The sequence below is a fragment of the Rhinolophus ferrumequinum genome, chromosome 13, assembly GCF_004115265.2.
Source record: "Rhinolophus ferrumequinum isolate MPI-CBG mRhiFer1 chromosome 13, mRhiFer1_v1.p, whole genome shotgun sequence".
Lineage (NCBI taxonomy): Eukaryota > Metazoa > Chordata > Mammalia > Chiroptera > Rhinolophidae > Rhinolophus > Rhinolophus ferrumequinum.
Window position 1 is genome coordinate 37,536,285 of NC_046296.1, and position 25,311 is coordinate 37,561,595.

Genomic DNA, 25,311 nt, shown 5'->3' on the forward strand with positions numbered 1-25,311 from the left:
TTTGCTTAAACTTGGCAACAACTCAAAGAATAGGTATGATTCTCTTTCAAATCAAGGAACAGTACTCTGAAAAGCAGAGGTTGGTTAATCTCCAAACATTTTGGATGTTCTATTATGTCATACAATCTCCAGTAAGAAAGGAGGCAAAAGTTGATCAATATAAATCTTTAGTTTTTGTTGATCAAAGCTAGCAGAAATGCAGATGTGTTTAAATATCTGACTTGAATTAGAGAAAACATATATAAAGCATCTTATACAGTGTTGGGAAAGACAATTAGGAATGGAACACAGGACAGGCCTGATACAGTTGTCTTTCATGGTAGACTGCCTTCATAACACTAATAACCATCATTCATCACTACTGTTAAAATAAGTTTTATTAAAAGTTCCCATAACTTCAATAACTTCTGGTATAAAGTTTATTTTAAAATCATGAAAAATTAACATCCAGAAGGCAATACCAGTGCTAAAAAGAAAACATGTTCAGACGACACTCTTACCAGATGCAGTCTGTAGTATCATACCTGCTGGTACATGAATAGGATAACCAGGAAAAGTCAAGTTTGCACTGGAGTTTGAGGAGCCCTACATGATAAATTTATATTAGAAAGTTAGAAAAGGGCTTTATTTGTATCTTCTTTCCCTGCTCTCTCAGCGGGTCAAAAAATCTGACTTATAAAACTTGCCCACTACATAGCTTTGCCTGGGCCACTGATCTTCAAGATGTCAAATGTAAGATCCACAGCTGTTTATAGGAGACCTCTAGTCTGTAAGTTGATCACTAATGGTATTTTAAAGTATGTAATACAATAGTGTATAATTTTTACTTTGGAATAATTAAAACTTAGGGTTTTAAATATTTTAAATACTAAATCAAAAGTCAATTAACATTTTTGCCTGTCAGACTTGCAAAAATTCAAAAGATTAATATGTGATAAAAAGCAATTCTCTCAGACTGCTTGAATGAGTGTATATGGTACAACCCTTTCGGGGGGCGATTTTGCAGTTATCTTTGGGGTATAATACTGCAGGTGTCTTTCACTGTTTACGTTATAAATTTGTTTTTACTTTTTCGAAGTATACGATTTCTTTAATCAGGAAAAAAGGTATTTCCAAGAATTTCAAAGGCAGAGCTATTTCTTCATTGGTCTCCTATCAAAAGCAGCACTATTCTTCCCAAAAATCCTGAAAGGAGTGTGGTTATTGTTTGGTTTTCATGAAGAAATGGAAATAAATAGCCCACTAAACACTTTACCCTAGATAGGTAGCTCATGGGCTGAAAGAATATGAAAAATAGTGGGTTATATACCATTGGTACCATGGAAGAAAGGTAAGAGAAAAAGGGCTACTTTTCCCCACTGAAAACTACTCAATTTTCTATATGTAAATTTTAATTTTATTTTCTGCCCCCAATCCTAGATGAGGGGAATCTGTACTGTAACCTCTAGTACACAAAAGTAAAAAATGACCAAAATATTCCACTTAAAGGAAGAATTATGATGTAACTCAACTCTGGGGGGAGGGGGAAGAATCAGAAAAAAAATACCATATCAATATTATCTATTTAGGATCCACCAAATATATTACGTTATACCGTGTATTAAAACTCCATACAATGTAACTTCAGAAATGTCCTAACCTTGCAGGTACAGTCTTGGCGATGCTAACAACTACTCTGGGAGTAGGAAAAAGTGGTAAGAAAATGTCAATTCTGGAATTCGGGAGTTTTTGCAACATCAGTGTTACAGAGGTTATTTCTGTCTCCCCATCCTTTACTATATCTTTCCCTATTCAAATGGAGAATTAGGAACTACATCTATGCCCAGCCTTCTGCCACCATTCACATATCTTTTAAAATATATCTTAAATAAGCTACATACCAGTTCTGCTGTGTTTAAACTGGGAAGAGTTCTACCAGCAGGAATAACTAACGATGCTGCATAGAAAACAAAATAATTAAACATCCATTAGACTTCATCAATTTAATAAAATTGCTAAGTCTACCTTATTTTTAAAAAACTGGTTTTCATCACTAACATGTTTGACCATGGTGAATTCTAAACTTCCTGATTCCAAGAGAGGTAAAAGTATTTAGCTATATTTTTTCCCAACAACTATAAAGACTTTACAACTAACCTACTTTAAATGCCAAAAGAAAATATATCATTGTAATCAAGTATCCGGTACTACAGAAATGCATAATGGAACACCTAAGTTGCCTTTAGTAAGTCAATATCGCACTAAATCTCCACTACAACTTTTCACAGGGGAGAAAAAGCAGTATTTATTAAACTATTGAGCAAGATTATATAACCCAACATAAACCATTCCAAATTTTATATGTTCAAAAGAATTTTTAATTTATTAATTTTTATGAAAAATTATTTACAGTACTTTAGCCGAGTAAGCAAGCACAGCTGCATAGTTTTAGAAATAAATGAATAAGAACATGTCTCCTGAAGTCTTTGCACGAAACAGCTATGACTACTAAGAAAAATATAAGAACAAATTCTTAGGAAAACAAATCAACCTGCATTAAAACTGCAACCTCATATATCTGTCCTTTATTATCTACCAATTTTCTATACTAACTGTGCCTTCATTTATAACACATCCAAAAGGTTAGCCAAATGGTTATAAATGCCATCATTAAAAAACATCAGCCTAAAAAACAAATAGTAACTCCAGTAAAGGGATCTCAGTTGATCAATGTCACAACCTTAAACCTTACCTCAAGGTTCATTTTACCTAGCAGAACATGACTGTTAGACTATCATGGTGCCTTTTCTTTCATAAAAACAAGAATTTTTGAGCATGTTTATGTAGCACATATGTATTTTTAAATGTAGTATTTATTATGGCCTTTCCACATACTGCATTAAGGAAAATTGCCCCAAAGATCTACTTCTGGCTCTATCATATACAACAAACAGCTCAGAAGAGCAAATATTTTTTTAAATATTTGAAAGATAAAAAGAATGGTTATTCTTCCCACGTTAAGACAGCAGAAGTGAGGCTACAGAGATTGATGGTTAATGAAGCACAAAATTATTTTTATCCTCTGTACATCTATGGCTTTGCTTATTAACAGGCATTCTTTTAGAAAGGCTCAATTAGAAAGAATTGGAGTGGCAGCAACACAATGGTATTAGTCTTAATTAGCTGAAGTGAGCAGAGCTTAAGCTGGTACAGCTTAAGCCATCGCCTGAGAGGAAACAACAATCTGTTAACACATTATCTGAAGCAATTAAATGAATTTCTTGAGGAAAAATAGCTACAATGCTCTTCCTTTAAAGACCTTGCAATAAATCCTAAAGGATAATGCTCTATACTTATATAAATCAAACAGAGCTATAAGAGTTTTAAGAGTTTCTTTATAGCCATCAGAATAAAAGCATGAACTAAGTTTTATAGTGAAGTTTCATGCAGCTCCTACTTAATTTTGATACTAAATTCACAAGTTATATGCACCATTTATATATGTTCACAAACTATATGTATATATATACATATATATACTCATATATATAAATTTATGTGCCTGAAACGCACTTTTTAAAATATTCAAGATGATTTTGATAACCAATTAACTTTTAACTGAATATGTGTTTTAACATAAACAAAGTGTCAAAATTTTGGTCTTCGTGTATCTATTCTAGAAATATTAAATTTCACAAACAATAGGCTTTAGAAAGAGTTCAATTTCTCAAACATATTTAAGAAATTTTGTAAAAAGTTAATATAACATAACAACCTTCACATTTATAAGTGTAATTTTCCCTATGCACCAAAACGTCTTTAGGCAGTTAATATTAGGTTGGTGCAAAAGTAACTGCGGTTTAAAAGGTTAAAAATAATAGCAAAAACTGCAATTACTTTTACATCAACTTAATAATTTCACAATTCTTGGTCCTGCATTGAACCAACCATTCCAAATCTTAATACCCAAGTCGCATGATTCAAGAGGTGCAAAGACTGGTCAATTTCTTCTTTGTGACTACTCATTAGTATGTGGATTTCTCCTGATGACCAAACTGAATGTTCTAGCTCAAATCACCTCAAGAACCAACAGCATTGCTGGAATTTTCACCAGATCTAAGTTCAAGAACAATTGGACACACAGTTTGGACCTGAACTTTAGGAGTTTGAATACTCAAAGATGAAAGTCATCACAAACCTCACTATATTCCTATTCTTCCCTTTCTTCCTCCCACAATGACTGATAGTTTCATCATGAAGACCAAATAGCAGAAGCAGTTTGAACTGCCCTAGAGATAAAGCAATCATAGGCTAGATGACTACACGTCCCAGTTTGCCCAGGACCATCCTAGTTTACACCTGTTATTCTGAAGTTACTAACAGAATCCCATTTCCCTCTCAAAAGTGGATTTCAGGCAAAAGACCCAGAAGAGACAATACGATATTCAAGAAGAAAAACAAAGTTGGAAGACTGCCACCCCCAACCAAGACTTACTATAAAGCTGCAGTAATCAAGACAGTGTGCTATTAGTGAAAGAACAGACACACAGATCAGTGGAACAGAATAAAGAGCATAGAAATGGACCCATATAAATATAGTCAACTGATATTGGACAAAGGAGTAAAGGCAATACAATGGAGCAAAGATAGTCTCTTCAATAAACGGTGCTGGAACAACTGGACATCATATGCAAAAATATCTAGACACAGACCTTATATCTTTCACATAAATTAACTCACGGGATCACGGACCTAAACATAAAATGCAAAACTATAAAATTCCTGGAAGATAACATAGGAAAAAATATAGATGACCTTGAGTATGGCAATGACTTTATAGATACAACACTAAATGCACAATCCATGAAAGAAATAACAGATAAGCTGGACTTCATTAAAATTAAAAACTGTTTTGTGAAAGACGATGTCAGGAGAATGAGAAGACGTGCCACAGGTTGAAAGAAAATGTTTGCAAAAGACATATCTGATAGCACACAGTATCCAAAATACACAAAGCAACTCAAAAAATACTCTTAAAACTCAACAAAAAAACAAACAACCCAATTAAAAAATGGGCCAAAGACCTTAACAGACACTTCACTGAAGAAGATACACAGAAATAAGCATATGAAAAGATGTTCCACATCATACATCATCAGGGAAACGCAAATTAAAACAATAGGATACCTATTAGAATGGTCAAAACCCAGAACACTGACAACAGCAAAATGCTGGTGAGGATGTGGAGCAACAGGAACTCTCATTCATTGCTGGTGGGAATGCAAAATGATATAGCCACTTTGGAAGACAGCTTGGGGTTTTTTAAGAAAGTAAACATACTCTCATCATAAAAATCCAGCAATCATGTTCCTTGGGATTTACCCAAAGGAGATGAAAACGTATGCCCACACAAACACCTGCACATGAATGTTTATACCAGGTTTATTCATAATTGCCAAAACTTGGCAGCAACCAAGATGTGCTTTAGTAGGTGAATAAACTGTGGTACATTCATAAAATGGAATATTATTCAGTGCTGAAAAGATATGAGTTATCAAGAAAAGAAGACATGGAGGAAGCTTAAAGTCAAAAGTGAAAGAAGACAATCTGAAAGGCTACATACTGTATGATTCCAATTATAACACATTCTGGAAAAGGCAAAACTATGAAGACAGTAAAAAGGTCAGTGATTGCCAGAGTTGGTATAGAGAGAAGGGATGAATAGGAGCACAGAAGATTTGGGGGAGCAATGAAAATACTCTGCAGGATACCAAAATTATGGATACCTAGCCCATCATTATAAATTTGCTCAAACCCACAGAATTTACACCAAGAGTGATAATATAAACTATGGACTTTGGAGGTGGTTTATGATGTGTCAATGCAGGTTGATCCATTGTAACAACTGCACCACTCTGATAGGAGATGGTGATAATGGGGAAGGTTGTGCAAGAGTGTGGGCAGGAGGAATTTCTGACCTCTCAAATTTGTTGTGAACCTAAAGTTGTTCTAAAAAAAAACAGTTAAGTCTCGGGGCGGCCGGATAGCTCAGTTGGTTAGAGCGCAAGCTCTGAACAACAGGGATGCTGGTCCGATTCCCACATGGACCCGTGAGCTGTGCCCTCCACAACTAGACTGAAGACAATGAGCTGCTGCCAGTGGGGCGGCCGGATGGCTCAGCTGGTTAGAGTGCGAGCTCTCAACAACAAAGTTGCCGGTTCAATTCCCGCATGGGATGGTGGGCTGAGCCCCCTGAACTTAAGATTGAAAATGGTGACTGGACTTGGAGGTGAGCTGCGCCTGCCACAACTAGACTGAAGGACAACGACTCGGATCTGATGGGTCCTGGAGAAACACACCGTTCCCCAATATTTCCCAATAAAATTAAAAAGAAAAAATTAAGTCTTAAAAAAATGTAAATTATATATAATCACCCTAAAATAGAACAGCAGTTCTCAAGTATAGTGTGCAAACCCCCAAGGGTCCCTGGGAACCTTTCAGGGTGTTCACGAGGTCAAAACTATTTCTCTGATATTAAGACAATATATGCCTTTTTCATTTCTCACTAAATATTTTTTTGTTCTTTTTTGTTGATATTTGCGCTGATGGCACAAAGCAATGGTCACTAAAACGGAACACACCTTAGCAGGAATTAAGGCTGTACAAATCTTAACAGTGGTCACTGTATTTCTTCTCCATTGCCATTCACTCACAATGGGGGAAAAAAGATAAAACAACCGCAACAACAAAACTGTTTCACTTAAGTTCCTTAATGTAACTAACCATAAACAACTATCTCAACCCTTGTAATAGTCTGTGATGAAATGGGAAGAACACATAAAGCATTTCTGCTGCATACAGAAATACAAGAGGTACGAAAAAAAGCATTGGTGCTAGTGTTTAAGCTGGGAGCTGACCTAGCCTCTTTTTTCAAGAAACACTATTTTTACTTGAAAGAATAACTGACAGAAACTATGGTTATTCAGGCTTGGGTATTTGGTAGACATTCTTTTGAAAATGAACTAAGTGTGCCCATCACTTCAGGGAAAACAAACTGACAGCATTTGTTTGGCAATGATAAAATTCAAGCTTTCAAGCAAAAATTAAAAATTTGGAAACTTTATATATACTACTACAGTGAGCTTGATAGCTTTCCAATACTTTTCTGATAAGAGATGTAGCGATACTAATGAATATGACTTTTTTATCTTGTATAATAAACAATGTGTCAAATGTGTAACTCAGTGAACCAATATTTTCCAAACAATCAACACGTTAAAAAATTACACATGGGTTAAAGAGTTATTCAAAATGCAAGATACACCAGTGAAATTTAACATTATAAAAAGTCCATTGGCATGGTTTCAGACTCCACTTTGCACTACCTCTCAAAAACTACTTGTTGAGTTTTAGTGTAATATTAAATCATCTGAAAATACTATTAATATACATCTCCTTTTCCAATTATCCATATGTGGGAGGCTAGATTTTCTTCATATACTTTAGCCAAAACCAGATTATCACAGCAGATTGAATTTAGAAACAGAGATGAGAATCCAGCTGTCTGTTATTAAGCCAGACGTTAAGAGATTTGCAAAAAAGTAAAACAATGCCACTCTTCTCACTAAATATTTTTGTTCTGGAAAATAGTTACTTTTAACAAATATATATTATTATGTTAACATATAATCTTTTTATATTAATAAACCAACATTTTAAAATTTCTCATCTTTAATTTCTAATGTAGCAAATAGATACTTACAACCCCCATAAAAGAAAGGTCTTTGAGATCCTCAATTTTTAGGAGTGTAAAGGGGTCCTGAGACCAAAAAATAAAAAAAAAAAAAAGGTTGACAACTGAAGATACAAGAAATTATTAAACAGGGGCCGGCCCAGTGGCTCAAGGCAGTTAGAGTTCCGTGCTCTTAACTCTGAAGGCTGCAGGTTCGATTTCCACATGGGCCAGTGGGCTCTCAACCACAGGTTGCCAGTTCGATTCCTCGAATCCCACAAGGGATGGTGGGCAGCGTCCCCTGCAACTAAAGATTGAACATGGCACCTTGAGCTGAGCTGCCACTGAGCTCCCAGATGGCTCAGTTGGTTGGAGCATGTCCTCTCAATCACAAGGTTGCCGGTTTGACTCCCGCAAGGGATAGTGGGTTGCGCCCCCTGAAACTAGCAACGGCAACTGGACCTGGAGTTGAGCTGCACCCTCCACAACTAAGATTGAAAGGACAACTACTTGACTTGGAAAAAAAAAAAAGTCCTGGAAGTACACACTGTACCCCAATAAAGTCTTGTTCTCCTTCCCCAATAAAATCTTTAAAAAAAATTATTAAGCAAATGGATAATACAGTTAAAAAAATATAATAGGGCAAACAAGTTTTCCCTATTGTTTGCCCAAAAACAGATGAGTTATTCCATTGTGAATTTAATTTGAACTTGTTATCAAGAGATAAAAACGTTGTAGACATAAGTTAGTTTAGGTTATGTTAGTCAAGCTTTTAAAAGTATACAATGAGAAGATACAATTAAGAAGAATATCAATTTTATAAGGCTATTTGCTTTAAGAATCTTATTGTAGGATACTTAGAAATGAAGAAGGATAGGAACAAGGCCCATAATGCATTGTTAAAGGGTACACATACTTCTTCTTAAAACTACTTCATTATAAATGATGTAAAAGAGAATGAGAAAAACCGTCTTGTTTAAATGTAATTCTTTCTATTATTCTAACTTCTAAGACAGAGAATAATAAAGTGCTGAGTGAAAGCCAATGAGATATACAATTGCAAGACTATTTTGTGATTTAAATCACTGGGAATATTACCATCTTGCGGCAAAATCAAGTATTGCAATTTTGAATGACAAAAAAACCTGAGAAGTGTTCACTATGCTTTTGTCAGAAGACAGTCAAGTATTTTACTTCTCCACACTTGCCACCCTCCAAACCACTTCTAAGTAAAAATCTTTGAAGTTGTTTAATAAAGAAAAAAATTTTTAATGTTATTTAAATGTTATGAAGTACAGAAATAAAAGGGATGCCTTAATAAAATGGGAAAGTTAAAAACAAAAACAGCCACAAATCCAACAACTAATAGAAAATGTTTCAGTGTGTCAACTTAGTAATTAAAACTGTTATGGCTAATTCTTATAGAGCAGAGTTATACTATACTTTATAAGCATAGCATTAGATAAAAGATGTGCCTGATAATCCAATATTCATTGTTAATTTATTTCATTTTTATAAGTTATGATTGCTACCACACTTAAATGCTCTCATTTTTGTAATAGACGAGGTACTAGCCTCCTTACTATTTTTCTCTTCATCTTAGCCCACGGGATTTTCATGTGAATTTTCCCCAGTGAGCAATGAACAATCTAGTTATTACAGACGATCTAATCCTTTGCAAACATGAATCTGGTGGATTTCAGCTACACTCAGTAAGATCTATTTGTGTGTGTCTGTGTAGATAGATAGATAGATAGATAGATAGATAGATAGATAGATAGATAGATATCTACACACAGACAGACACACATTAGAGTAGTATAAAGAGTATAAGAATCAGAGGAGAAAAGAAGGAATAAAGGCTAGAAAGATATAGCAGAATAGTTTTTATCTTTCATTCACTAGTCTTTTCCAGTTTAAACTGATACAAATATGGACAAATATTTCTCTTACAACCAGAGGCAGAGATTCAAAAGGCCAAGAATAAAGATAAAAGGTATAAGGTCAATTTCTAGCCATCATTCTGTATATCCAAAACAATAAGGTAACCTGAATAATCTCCATATTCTTGTTAACTCTCCACTTGGCTTCCAATAACAGATATATAGTATGTACAGGAAGCAAACGAGAGAAAGAAAGCACAGTGTGCAAGCCCCCATCTTTCCTTCTGCTTCTTCAGCAAAGGTGGCTGGATTACTCCTTCACTAGACCCAAATTCTCTGAAATAACCAATGCGTACTCCCAATAGCCCACAAACTATATAACTTGTTCTCTGAATAAGGCTTTGTCACCTTTGTGGGCATTAACATTTTAAAAAACCACTTTAAATAACCTAATTTTTTGTCAGTAAGTACATGGGATGACTGTGTCCATTTAATGATTTTGAGGTCAGAGCCCTGTCATCTTAAGAACAGTACCCTGTCTAATTCAAAACCTCCACCAAACGAGAATTTGTTCTGAAGATCCAAATGGTACTAATTTACTAACTGTATCCAACCTGTTGATGATTGCAATGTTTGGTGCAAGCTGTGTGGCAACTGAAGCGTGAACAGAGGTGAAGGGATGCTATTTCTGAAGAAGTCTTCTGTTGCTTTAGACTGCAAAACCTTTGTTTCCCAGAGCTGCAGAGAAAAAATGTTTCCTTTTATTAAATAAAATAAAACATTATAATATTTATTTCTACCTTTTTCACTTTTTAAAAATTAACTGTCAGTTGATGGCACAATGAATGGGTAAGTACTAAACTGTAATTAAGGGGTTAGAACTATATAATTTATCAGTTATATAAGCTGAGAAATAACAATAAGGCAGAGAAACTTCTATTGTATACAAACCTGCTTCAGGTCTTTTAAGACTTGTTCCTCTATACCTTCTTCAGCAAATAGATCCCGCACTCCTTCAATGACATCTTCAATTACAGATCTGTAGAGTTTAGGCTACATAATAGTAATTATTCAAGCTTTAAATTCTCAAGTTTGAACGTATTCAGCCTTAAAATACATACAGTGTACACTTTCTAATCTTACAGTTTAAAGAAAAACCATGATAAGGATTTTTTCTAAGTGCATCTTACTTCCAGTACATATAGTCTTCGATTTCCATAAATTGTTACCTATAGTCTCAGCCTATCTACAAGGCTGAATTACAGGACTACGATAAAATATGAGATAATAATCTCATCAAGATGTATGGTTACGTTATGTCACTTGGCTTTTGAGTAAGTATTTAATCTCCCCACTCCTTTTTAAAAGGGAAATTAATTTAAGGCAGGTGGAAATGAACCTGTTTCCAATTTACCTTTTTCTCAGAGGCCAAAGGAGCTTTCTTAAGAGTTCACTAAATTATTTCCACAAATGTAAATACATTCCAAGCCATAAGATTGGGGCAAGCACTTACAATAGAGTAACCAAAACCCATCCCACATCCAAAATACACATAGTCCAAAAAAATACTCTGAACTATTGTCAATTAAAAACACAACTGCACCAAAATGGATTTCCTAACAGCAACTAAGGACATGAATGAACCTTACCGTTACACAATCGGCACTCTGCAGAGATTAAGCAACATACTAAAATGCTTCCTAACAAAAACAGGCCATGACAGTAATATTAAGCAGATTTCTATCCAGATTGAACATTGGTCAATATCAATAGAAAAATAACCCTGTGAAATAAACTCAGTCCTATAAAGCTATGTAAATTGTGCTCCACTCCCACCCTAGCCCAAAACTAACAATGCTAAGTGTACTAACAATAGTGATCTAGTGGAAGTTTCAGTGATAAAAAATGGCAAAACAGGAATTTAGTTGAGTTGCTCTTATTTCAAATTGCTTAATCAGGCCAAAATGAAAATTGTGGCATTCTACAATTGCTTTTTCATACTACCCGGTAAATACTCTAGATAATCCTGCTCATGATAAGAGTAGCTTGGTTTTAAACTGATCCTTCTAAAGATCTAGGGTAAGCCTATGAATAGGCCAATCAGTTACATTTAAATAATAAATTCTTCACAAATATATCCATTAAGTGCCCTAGATTAATTGCTTCTTCTAAAACAGTTTACTCTGGTAAAGGTATACTAAATTTACGCTTGTTAGTTCTAGCAGCTAAAGAAAAAACTCGTAAGGCTAAAACCATCTTTAAGATCTGCCCTCAGAGTGTAACAGCAGCCATCAAAAATAACCCATTAGAACATAAATTTTCAAAAGGAAAGTAGTCATTAAACATACTTTCTCTTCTAGGACTACAGTTAGACTTTATTTTCTTCCCCTGTTATCTTTACTAAAACTATGTATAGTCCAAGAAATCCACCTTAACCTCTTCTCTATTTAATAGGACACACACACACACAAACATACCCGTGCATACATACTCTCTCCTTAAAGTTTCCCATCAGATAAAATGGTATACATGACAAGCTTACATTCAGGCATACGTATTTTACATATCTTAAAACACACTAACATCAGAAAATGGATACACATCAAAATAATGTCTCTAAAAATGGACGCTTTATGCTACACATGTATGCACAGAACCCATAACATAACACAGATCTGCACAAGCACATAGCCTTTCCCCAAATGTGAAGTCTGTTGAGATGGAACTAAAAGTGAAAGTGAATCCTTGACATACATATATTTTTTTAATTCAGGTTTTTATGATTGATAGAGGGTCTCACAAGTGCCATTTGGTCTCTCAGTTCTCATTGTGAGGCTTGGGAACCCTTTAAGGGTAGGAGAGCAGTGTTTGTGTTTAATTCCAAATGTACATTTAAGCATTAAGATGCTAAAGGATGGAGAGATGGAGGTGGGACGAGAACTCTAAAACTATGTGGTGGGGTAACATAAAACTTCACATCACCTGTTATTTCACGTAAATAACATAGCTTAGAATCAACAATATCATACTAAAATTAAGAATTACAACCAGAGTGCGACTGAACTCGGGAATTTTATGAACACGTAGGAAACTGGGAGGGTTAAGTGTCCGTATCTAAACATCTTCTAAGCATCTCTTTCTAGACAACCTCAATTTGGGTGAGGAGTGAGAAGGAGAGACACTTGCTCTTCCGATGGGGGCCAGGCCCAACTTCCAGCTGAGCTGACCCTCATCAGCTTCCTTCCGCACGTAGGACAATAGCCGGAGTCCCTAAGGGAGAGGGGATCTGAAAGTCTGTAAAGGGCCAGCAGAGAAAAGGGTGTCCAGAGCTCGGCAGCCGTGAACCCGGGACCAGCGCTCCCTCTACAGAGCCCAGGCCGTGAGGCCAGGCTGGGCCTCCTTACCACGGAGGTGACATAGGCCATAACAGCGGCGGCAGCGCCTGGCTCCTCGCGTCGGGCCCCTCGCGTCTGCGCAGCACGCGGTGCGCGGCCGAGGACCGCTCCTGGCGCGCTTTGAATGTCGGTGCAGTTGCCTGCGCAACTACGTAAGGATGCTGGGGGCGGGGCTGGGGAGGAGAGAAAGGTTAATGACTTAAGCGGGGTAAACGGGAGACATGGTACCAAGGCAGGAAAAGGTTGTCCTGCGTGAGCACAGAGGCCCAGCTACAACGGGATGGTTAAATCCGGTCAAACCAGCTTTGGGCCGTTCACATGACTCCCGAAGAACCTTAGTTTCTCCATCTATGAAATAAAGACTAAGAAGATAGGTGAGGGATGATGCAGTGATAGATCCAGGTTCACCTTCAGCTTTGAAGGGAGTTGGGCCAGGAAAGAAGGGAGACTAGTGATATCTGTTCGCTCCCTCTACCAAATGTCATTCCGCCCCACTCGCAGCTGAACTCCAGTAAAAATATAACGAGAGCCAAACTCTTCTAAGATTAGTTCTCAAAGTATGGAACAGCAACATCAGCACTAACTGGAAACCTGTTAAAATGCAAATTAGTGGGTACCACCCCAGACCTACTGAAGCAGAAACTCTGAGGATGAGGCCCAGCCTGCTATGACTTTAACATGCTCACGTGACGCTGATGGGCACTTAAATGAGACTGTCTCAAAACACGACTCTGAGCTTTTGCTGCACATTGAAATCACCTGGAGAACTTAATAAAGGCTTGGCACCTGAGTCGCACCCCGAGAATCTGATTCTATCATGCAGCCGAGGTGGAGAACAACTGCTAAAATAGTGTCAGCACCCCAATCCCACCCAGGCTCCTTTCCTCCTCAGGCAGAAATCACCATCTCTTGACATACCATAGTTCCTCCCATTCCGTGCAGGGTAGAACATCCAGGTGCATACCTTGTTTAGGACTGAGGATAGATGTAAACACAGGTAATCTGCAGGATTAGAATCCTGCAGGGGAAAAGTCATCTATTGCCGCTACTCTGTCTTTGAAATAGACCTTTCTAGCCAGCAGATAGGTCCTGGCCTAACCAGATGGCTAAGTTATTTAATGATTAAAAATCCCATTAGGTTTTCAATTGGTTGTTTATTTACTTTTGTGCATGTAAATTTAATAGAGCTATTTATGCCCTACCACTCTATTTGCTTTGCCTGGGTCAGGTACCTTACCTTTTGTGGGTTTCAAGCAGCTGATTTATATGAAGCCCTTTAGAAGACTTCCCTAAATTGAAAACTATCTGAAATTTCTTTTACAAAAAGCCAAGAATTTTATATAGTAATTTTTAATGATTGTATCACTACCTGGCAATTTACCACCAGAAGTACTCAAAGTGACTTATCTTTCACCCAAAATAGAAAAGCTAAAAGCAGTCATTGATTCCTACTGATATTGTAAAATCCAATTCAGTTATTCAAGCTGGGAAATAAGAAAGCTGAAAGGTCTCTTGTTTTCCATATTTTTCATACCCAAATTTTAAAACTATATTCCAAAATGCATAGGATTGGTAATCACCTAACTTTTTGTGAGAGCATATTGTTTCATATTATTTCATTATGTATTTTACCTTCCTGGGCTACACTGTAGACCATACATACTTTTGAAATTAAATATGGACCTTGGTACCCCCAAAACAGTGTGACTAAGAGTTGAACTGTTATTGCTTAGCATACTTAGTAGACTCAGGTTACAGAGTGGTCATGTAGGTTTGGAAGTGCAACGTCAGCAACTTTCCATTTGCTCCTTGTGGTCTATCTGGATGGTCACCGGCAGACTCAGATGTAATGTCTTCCCAATAATAGACAAGGGCTTTTAGAAGAGGTATAGTTTAACTCACATTCTGGCTGAATCCAAGTTGCAAATCTGCTCTGGACCTGTGGTAGCCCACTTCTAGATGGCCCCAGTGATCCTCTCCTCCTAATATTTACAACCTTGTGTTGTGCCCTCTCACAGTATGTCATGGTTTTTCTGGGTGACTAATAGCACAAAGCAGAAGTGATGGTGTGTCACTTCTTAGAATAGATAATCAATGACTATACCTGCCTTCTCTGAAATTCCTTTGGGTCACACACTTTGGGAAAAGAAAGCTGTCGTGTTATGAGGACACTCAGGCACTCAGGTAGCCCATGGAGAGGCCCATATGACAAAAACTGAGACTTCAGCCCATGGCCAGCAAGGACCAGAGCCTGTGACAATCACATGAGTAACCTTGGAAATTGATCCTTCCCCATTTGGGCTGTCAGATTATTGCAGCCCTGATGAACAGCTTGACTGGCATCCCTTTGAGAGACCTTGAATCAGAACCACCCTCTAGGAATCTCTCAGATTCTCAGTCCTCAGAAATTGTGTGAGATAAGAAATATTTGTCATTTTAAGCAGATTAATTTGGGGGTAATTTGTTCATAGCATGAGATAATTAATGTAGGGCACATTCTCTGATTGGCCTGTGACTCGTGAAGGCTTGGCTTTCCCTCATTGTAATCTCAACATTTAAAGTTTCTTGAACACCTTCACAATCACAAGAGCACTTGAAAAGTATGTAAAGGAATCTTTATAGACTTTATTTGATACCACTGACCCCAGGTTATCATCAAACAAGCAGACTGTTATAGGCATGTAATGGTCACATTTCTTTTGTCAATTTTTCAAATTTTTTTACCTTTTTCAAGAGCTAAAGTGTGTTGCATACACAAAACACTCTTGATGCTAAAATTAGAATTTCAAGATCCAAAAGCCTCACTGAGGCAATTTTACAGTGACTATTTTTTTATGTTAGTAAATAGAAAATAAAAAAGGAATGCTGAGCTTTGGTCCTTAGTTGAGTATCCGGTTCTTTGAAATTACACCTGTGGAAAAGCATAAAGCTCTTCCCCCAACTGCCTGTCACAGTTCAGAGCATCAGATTTTCATTTCCTCCTGCTTTGGTTAGCGATTACAATATATATTTAATATATCATTTATAATCAATACCTGTTTTGTAACTTTTAAGCAAATCTTAATAATCAGATTAATTTCTTTGCATTCTGCATGTTCTCATTACTTTTGCCTAGAGGTTTCAGTGATACTATCACAAAAGTAAAGAAACAATTTTACTTCGCTTATAGTGAGAAAAGGCCATTGTGTATGAAGTCCTCTCTCTGAATATGAATTTTTGAAATGTGTTTTAGAGATATCCCATTATCTTTTACACATTAAATTTTACAATCAAATACACAGCATTTCAGTAACTGTATAAACTCTAAATAACATTTATCAGTAATGAAAAATACAAGTTAGTCGATGAGCATATGGCTTAAGGCAAAAAATATTCATAATTACTTTCTGAACATTTTGCAACCAGTGCACTAAAACCAGCAGTATTGTGTTTCTCTGCCTCTGTTTCATCCTTCACATCTTCCAGGAAATGAAAATCCAGATAATCTTTGCCTCACCTTGTAACTCTGAAATAGTTACAATGTTGGTAGTTCTGATTTATTTATACTCTGCATTTTTGTAACATTTTCCATTTTCTAATACAACTCCAAAATCAACTTACATTGTTTGAACATCAGATATTGCTCCACCATGGTGACTCCCATCCCCCACCCCGACAGGATTTCAGTTGAAATGACCATGTGACACAATGCTATAGCTAACTGGTGACCTTATCACACAGTGGAACACTGTTAATGATCACATTGCTGCCTATTTCAAAATGTTTTAATATTAAAGAGCTGTATACATTGTGTGCTTATGAAAATTAGTGATTATAATTAACTCAGGAAACTATGAAGGATGACTTCAAACACAATTTTTCCCATGGCTACTTCTTCAACATTCTCATCAGGGTCTTGATAAGGATTCAGTAATTTCCTAGCTAACGAATTATTCCATTTTCATTTCTTTAATCACAATTGTATAATCATACATTGAACATGAAATATTAGCAAGCATAATGTCCATTGTCTCCAGTTAATTTTCCAACCTAAATTTCTACTTAGAGACCAATAAACTGAACTTAAGGCTATGAACTGGAGAGAACCAAACAGATTTGTTCTCACAATAACTACTTTTCTTTTTTCCTAATTTGTCTCATTTTATAAGAGGGAAATGGAAGCATCTTGAATATTCTATATCTTAGGTTATATTAGGTGCCTCAAATATCAGGAGAGGCAGGAACCACATGAAGTAGACTCTTCTTCCTATTCCTTCCGCTACGTATAGCTAAAAACTCTAGATGTTATATATAAAACAAACATAAGAAAACTCTGAAAGGTGGAAAGAAGAGCACAGACCAGCTAGGGACCTCACAACCCAAAGAATGATACAGCAGTTAATTCCCTGGTTTTGTTTTTTTTTTGCCTCATGTATACTGGACTGGGTACTGGTAAAACTAGCAACCCAGAAATCTCAATAGTCACAGACAAAAAAGAACAAATGCCTTTCTCTCTAGCCAAAGGCTCAGGAAAGGGATATCAAGACAGAAAACTTTTAGACAATGACTGTTCTACCCCAGTTAAACACCACAGAAAGAATTGGCCCCACCCCACCTTTGTCAGCAAAGGCAGAGTAGGGAGTTTAACTTCCTCTCTTGCACAGCTGCAATGAGGTGCAGCCGTCCCCACGATGTCAGGTGCCTGGACTTGTACTCCACCCAGCTCTAATGAGGCAACCACACCACCTGCCGGGATGGTGTTAGAGAAGGCTGAGACTTTCATTCCAGCCAGGTGATCATGAGACGTCCCCTCTGCAGTGTCAGCGGAGGCCATGTGAGGAGTAACAAGGTACCGCTCCCTGTCTCAGCCAGGATGATGTCAGTGGAAGCCTGGTGGTGGGGCCTGAACTTCCACCCAAACCGAGCAGTAATGAGGAGCTCCTCCTTCCCCTAGGGTGTCTACAGAGACTGTAGGGGGGGCGACGGGGGGAGGGGGGCCTTGGCCGGTGGCAAGAGCAAGATAGCACTCTCACCATCCTCCACAGGTCCAGTGTCAGAGGACACCTGCTAAAACAAGATTTCAATGATTTCCAGAGTCTCATAATAACCAAAATGTCCAGGATGCAATTGGAAATCATCTGTCGTACCAAGAACCAGGCAAATCTCAACTTGAACGAGAAGAAAATCAATAGACACGGACACAAAGATGACTAAGATGTTGGAATTATCTGACAAGGATGTTAAAGCAGCCTTCACAGGTGACGGGATTAAGTACAAATTGGTAGTTACAAAATAGTCACAGGGATGTCAAGTACAGCATAGAGGATCTAGTCAATAATGTTACGACAACCATGTATAGTGCCAGGTGGGTACTAGACTAATCGGGGAGATGACTGCATAAATTATAGAAATGCCTAACCTCTATATTGTACACCTGAAACCAATATAAAATAATATTGAATGTCAAGTGTAACTGAAAAACATAAATTTTTAAATAAATAAATAAAGCAGCCTTCATTAAACTGCTTTGATGAGCAATTAAGCAAACAATTTAAAAAGCACTTTGAACAAATGAAACAATTTAAAGTCTCAGCAAAGAAACAGAAGGTATAAAGAAGAACCTTTAATTCCCAGGACCTTATTTGGAAATAGGGTCAGAATGTGACCTTGTTTGGAAATAGGGTCATTGCAAATGTAATTACTTAAGATGAGGTCATACTGAAATAGGGTTGGCCTTTAATCCAATATGACTGATATCCTTATAAGAAAAGAACAAAGACACACAGAAAGATAGCCATGTGACAACAGAGGCAGAGATTGGAGTGATGGATCTATGAGCCAAGGAACACCAATGATTTCCAACGAATACCAGAAGCTAATAGAAGCAAGGAAGAAATTCTCCCCTACAGGTTCCAGGAGTATGGCTCTGTCAAAACCTTGATTTCAAACTTTTAGCCAAACTTCAAACTTGAGACAATAAATTTCTGTTATTTTAAGTTACCCAGTTCATGATCATTTGTTATGGTAGACCTAAGAAATTAACAGCAAAATGGTAAAGGAAAGAATCAGTAAACTTGAAGATTGAAAAAGAGAAATAACCCAATTTGAACAACAGAATGAAAAATAGATAACTCAAACACAAGGGGATTTCTCATCCAGAACCATGGAGGCCAGAAGGAAGTGGTCTGAAACAAAAGAACTGTCAACTCGGAATCCCATACTCAGTGAAAATATCCTTCAGAAAAACAAAGGGGAAATCAAAACATTTTCAGATGAAAGAAAACTAAGATGATTTACCACTAGGAAAGCACCCTAAAAACAATGGCTAAAGGAAGTTGTTGAAATAAAGGAAGGAATATCAGGAAGAAAAGAAGAACAAAAAGTAAAAATATGAGTAAATATAATAGACTTTCCTTCTCTTGAGTTTTCTATTGTGTTTGAGAGTTGAAGCAAAAATTGAAACAACATTGCCTCATGTTGTTCTCAAATTCTATTATCAGTGGGGGAGGATACAGGAAGGTAAGCTTTCTTTAATTTACTGGAACTGGTAAAAATGTTGACTAAGACAAGTTTTATATATATATATATATATATATATATATATATATATATATATACATATATATACACATATATATATGTATATATATATATAATGTAATACAAGAGCAACCACAAAAAAAAAGCTACACAAAGAAATGCACTCACAAATTCTATAGATAAATTAAAATGGAATCCTAAAAAATGTACAATTAATGAACAGGACGGCAAGAAAAAGAGAAGAGAAATAAAAACAGAGGGAACAAAAAGACAGGCACAAACCAGTGTTAGCAACGATGAAAAGAAACTATACAATGGTGCCGCTACTTTGCAAAAACAGTTTGGCAGTTTCTTTAAAATTTAAATATAAATTTATCATATGACCCAGCAATTCCACTCATACCCCAAGAGAAATGAAACCATATGTCCACACAAATAATTCTACATGGATGTTTATAGTAGTGCTGTTGACAATAATGAAAAAGTGGGGAAAACCTAATGTCCATCAACTGATGAATGGGTAAATAAAATGTGGTATGGCCATACAATGTAATGGAATACTATTTAACAATAAAAAGGAATAAAGTTATGGTACATGCATGACACTTAATGAACATATATGAATGACGTGGGTGAATCTCAAAAACATTATACTAAGTGAAAGAAGCCGGAGACAAAGGGTCTACATTCTGTAGTTATATTTGTATGAAATGTCCAGGGAAGATAAATATAGAGAGACAGAAATTAGATTAGTGGTTGCCTGGGGCTGGGATGAGAACAAGGAGTGACTGAAAATGGGCTTGAGAGATCTTTTGGGGGAGATAAAAATGTTCTAAAGTTGCTTGTGGTGATGGTTGTACAATTGTGTGAATATACTAAAAACCATTGAATTGTACACTTAAAATTGGTAAAATTTGTGATATATAAATTAGTCCTCAACAAAACTGTTAAAAGATATCAGGGGAGGCTCTCTTCTTTAAGTTGGACCTAATCTTTTTTTTTTAATTGTGGTAAAATACACGTAACATAAAAATTTCCATCTTAACCATTTTTAAGTGTATAGTTCAGTGGCATTAAGTATATTGACAATGTTTTACAACCATCACCACCATCCATCTCTAAAACTCTTTTCAACTTGCAAAACTGAAATTCTTTACCCAATAAACAATAATTTAATGACCATTTTAATTTGGGGTTACATTTTATCCTTTTGTGGACAGGTCAAGGAAATGGAGCTCCTGGTATTGTTACAAGTGCAAGAAAATACCTTCTGCAGCTACATAATGGGTCCAAAATACATTTTTAAAATTAAATTCATTGGGGTGACATTGGTTAATAAAATTATATAGGTTATATAAGTGTAGTGTATAATTCTATCATACTTGTATATCATCTGTATATTGCACTGTGTTCAACACCCAAAGTCAAATCTCCTTCCATCATCATACATAGGTGAGCTCTTCTACCACTCCCCTACCCCCTTTCCCTCTGGTAACCACTAAACTGTTGTCTGTGTCTGAATTTTTGTTCGTTTGTCTTGTTTGTTTATTGCTTTTAGTTTTGTATCCAACATGAGTGAAATCACATGGTTCTCAACTTTTTCTGTCTGACTTATTTTGCTTAGCATGATAATCTCAAGATCTATCCATGTTGTCGAAATACTTTTAACAAAAGACAGATACTCTCATTTCACAACGAGAAATAACACTGACTTTATCAGATGTTGTGTATTAAATGAAAAAAACACAATCCGTGGCACATAGTAGGTGCTAAAAGGCTAAAGGTGTTTGATCTTCACTTTCAGCAGCTTTCACAAGCATGATTAAATCAAATTTAAAACAAACATTTTAATCTTTTCAGTCCCTTGAAGATATATGTTTGTGTTTATTAAGAAAAAGTATATTTATAAATGTGACATACTTTAAATTTCTTAAGGACTGAAGTTGTGTATCATTCACCCTTAAAAGCCTCCTAAATTCCTAGCACAGTACCTCCTAACATAGTACTGTTATTGATTTGAATTTTTTGTTAAATTGCTATAAAATGGAATTTCTAGCCTATATGTGGGGGGAAAATTAGGGACTAAGATGCAACTATCCTTAGGAGAAGTAGTACATTGATCTAAATTCATCCTATTCATTCACTCAATATATTTTATGCAACCTATAGATTATAAGCTCTGGCTAATGATCTATTAGCCAGAGATAAAGGAAATAACTCCCTTGGGAAGCTGTGCACTGACGCCGGCAGCCATTCCACATTTTCTGGAATGGCCCTCAGAGCTGTCATCATATCACCCTTGATGTCCTGACTGTCATCAAAATGTCTTTGTTTCAATATTTCCTTTATCTTTGGGTAAAGAAAGAAGTCACTGGGGGCCAGATCAGGTGAGTAGGGAGGCTGTTCTAATAGAGTGATTTGTTTACTGGCTAAAAACTCCCTCACAGACAGCGCCATGTGAGCCGGTGCATTGTCATGATGCAAGAGCCATGAATTGTTGGCAAAAAGTTCAGGTCGTCTAACTTTTTCACGCAGCCTTTTCAGCACTTCCAAAGAGTAAACTTGATTAACTGTTTGTCCAGTTGGTACAAATTCATAATGAATAATCCCTCTGATATCAAAAAGTTAGCAACATCGGTGCAACAGTTCACAAACTTAATTATCAGACCTCGTATATATCCTGTCTTGACACTCATTCAAATAAGACAAATGGGAAGAGAGGGGGATGACCCCAAGAGAGTTGAGGAGCATCCACTGATGGAGAAAAAGGCAATAAAAAGAGGGCATCATCCTGTTCAGTTTTACCCAAGGCCACTTCTGATCCCAGCGTGAGTTTATATAGAATCTGTCCTTTTCCACAATGAGTACTTAGCAAAGCCTTTGAAAAGTGTTTCAGAACATCTCAAAATTATCCACTGGAGAGGCAGGCTCTTGGCATTTAACAATGTCATTCTTCAAAGATGCTCTTTCCTTGTCCTTTTCATGGCACTTGAGGACCTTTCAGTGGAATTCTCTCTGAGTAGTGTGAAAATATCAAAATAAAACCCTACAGAAAAGAACAAGCACAGCAACTGGGTGCCATCTTCCCCCGCCCCGCACGCAGCCACTCACAGATCTGCAGCCTCCCTCTCCGAGGCGAGAAGGAGAAAGAGACTAAATTCTATAGTATTCACAACCTGGGTTTCCCAAATCAGAACACTTATTCTCTGTTAGAGGAAATTAATAACCTCCATTCCAAAATCACAAGTGTGTCTTTCTTTGGGTCAGTGTAGTTGATACTCAAGCATTAGTATCGGTAAAGAGCACATAAATTGGAAAACAAGGCCAAAGTAGTCAAGAAAATAAAGTCAGTCATAAAGGGCCCTTAAAGGGAATCCACATACAACCCACTGTCTGTGGAGGGTGACAAGTCTCTGAATCCAATTCCATTTCTGGAAAAGAAACAAAGAAATAATACCTTGGATATATAGGCCTGCCTGCATCTGTACCCATAAACTCTGCCTTCCTCCTATTGCAATGGGTGAACTTTTCATGCCCTTATCTAAATCAGCTCCTCTGCTAGCGCCTCTGATCCCGTCCCCTCATCTGCTCAGAAATATAGTCCTAGCATTTTCGTCCTCTGTCTTCTGCACCATCAGTCACTACTGGATCACTGCCAACATGTAGAGATAGCCACCATTCAGTGGCATACAGGATGGGGGAGGCATTGTCTGTACGGAATTGCAATACAATAATGAAACCCACAAAAGTCAATCTGCCTTCTATAAAAACCATATGCTGGCAATTGTAAGAGATGTCTAAGATAACGCCCCCCCCAAACTTGTTTATTAGCATAGTGTTCTAAACAATTGCTGCAATAACTAGAGTTTTAATGAAGCATATATAAGCTTCAAATCAGCACATTTTAATTTCTTAGCATTTAATAAACATTGTCTTCTATGTAGAAGTTAATTTGGAAAACTGCCAGTTATACAGTCGAACCCAGGACCTACACTCAGATTCAGATACACATATTCATTTTGGGAATTCATAATGGTGCAGAATCTTGCTTCAGGTGCAATTCTTGTCTCTATCCCCTTTGGTACTACATATTCCTGGGCTTAAACCATAGGTTCAAATAAACCATTGCAAAGATGAAGAAATAGAACGTGAGTTACTTTAATTTCTGTCATTCTATGTGACCATTTGGAGTTGCTATTTGTGTCTTTAAATTTTAAAAAGTGAAATAGAGTGTGAATGGCAAGATGTAATATTTTTGCTTGGTAAGTTTTGTTTGGTTACTTTTCACACAAAATATTTATTGTAGTTGAGTAATAATATCTCTAAAATTGAAATTTACTCTTCTATTTTAATCAGTTTTAAAGCTAAAAAAAGGAATCAAGAAGATAAAACATTACATTAGCAGTTGCTTAAATTGTACCTTTTGCAGATATTTTTATTTTATTAAAATTCACTTAGTTACTGGACAACCATTTACATAGAATGTTATTACACCAAACTGTAACAAAGAACCAAAGTACAAACTGTTAGGTAAATATAAAAACTATTGAAGTTTTTTTGTTGTTGTTGTTATCCTGCAGGAACTTGGAAGAATTTGCAGGTGTTTGCAAGATTCTGAAACCAGCAACTACCAGGTTTCCCTGAAAATAAGACCGGGTCTTATATTAATTTTTGCTCCAAAATACGCATTAGGGTTTATGTTCAGGGGATGTCATCCTGAAAAATCATACTAGGGCTTATTTTCCGGTTAGGTCTTATTTTCGGGGAAACACGGTAATTCATAATTATTCTGAATTTCACAACAAAATCTAAAGTGAGATCTCCATACCAACATGAAATGACATTGACCAGCTCCACCAAGAAAAAATTTAAAAACAAGAGGTGATTGAAGCAATGATGAATTTATTTTTAAATATGTAATGCCTTCAACACCGCACATATAGTTAATGAAAACTCTGAAGAAATACGAGCTGGCACATCCGAAGCACCTATGATAGAAATAACACAAGATTCACATGACATGGGACTGAAAGATCACAAGGACCCGTTTTCTACAAGCACTGACAACGAGGAAGAGAAGTAAATTTTTAGCAAGTGTCAACATCAATAAAATTTGTTAAAACGAAAGAGAGACTCTAGCAAAGACCAAGACTAAGACTTTGGTCTTAAGTAGGGAAGGGGTGTTAAAAAAGATATCCTCACCAGCTACTGTCCCAATGCTCACATTTACAACAAGGTTCTACTCACTGCAAGAAAGCCATCTACTCACTGTTTCCACGTCCACCTGAGTTACCTGTCAAGATCATGAACAATTTCCATGTTGCTAAATTCACGGTCAATTCTTAGTCCTCCTCTTACCCTATCAGCAACATTTGAGGCCGCTGATTACACTTAATGCTAGGTGGCTGCTCATCTTCAGTTTCCTTTACTAAATCATCCTCCTTTTCCTGACCTCTAAACTACACAGAGTCCAAAGGCTCAGTTCTCAGACCACTTCTACTCTTTATATTCATCCGGTCTCACAGCTCTAAGTACCTGTATCTCTAAACATTACATCTCTAGCCCAGTCCTCTTCCCAATTATATATCAAATTGCTACTTACTGTCTCCACTTGGATGTCTCGTAGGCATCTTAAAGTTAATACATCCAAAACTAAATTTCTGATTTTTCTCCCCAAAACCTGTTCCTACAAAAATCTTCCACTTCTCCACAAGAGACAGCTCCATTTGTTCACACTAAAAGTCTGGAAGTCAGTTTTGGTGCCCTCTTTCCCTCACACTGGAAATCCAATGCAATCCATCAG

General features: G+C 36.6%; 1 protein-coding gene across 1 annotated transcript in view; it reads right to left on the reverse strand.

The window, feature by feature from the left end:
- Positions 1-13,019, reverse strand: part of GTF2A1L (general transcription factor IIA subunit 1 like) — a 34,729-nt gene extending 21,710 nt beyond the window's left edge. Inside the window, exons 1-5 of the mRNA XM_033124935.1 lie at positions 12,999-13,019; positions 10,546-10,647; positions 10,209-10,332; positions 1,881-1,936; positions 501-585 (exon numbers count right to left, since the gene is read on the reverse strand). Coding sequence (XP_032980826.1) covers positions 501-585; positions 1,881-1,936; positions 10,209-10,332; positions 10,546-10,647; positions 12,999-13,019 — 388 coding nt within the window. The remainder of the gene's footprint in view (positions 1-500; positions 586-1,880; positions 1,937-10,208; positions 10,333-10,545; positions 10,648-12,998) is intronic.
- Positions 13,020-25,311: the final 12,292 nt, after the last annotated feature.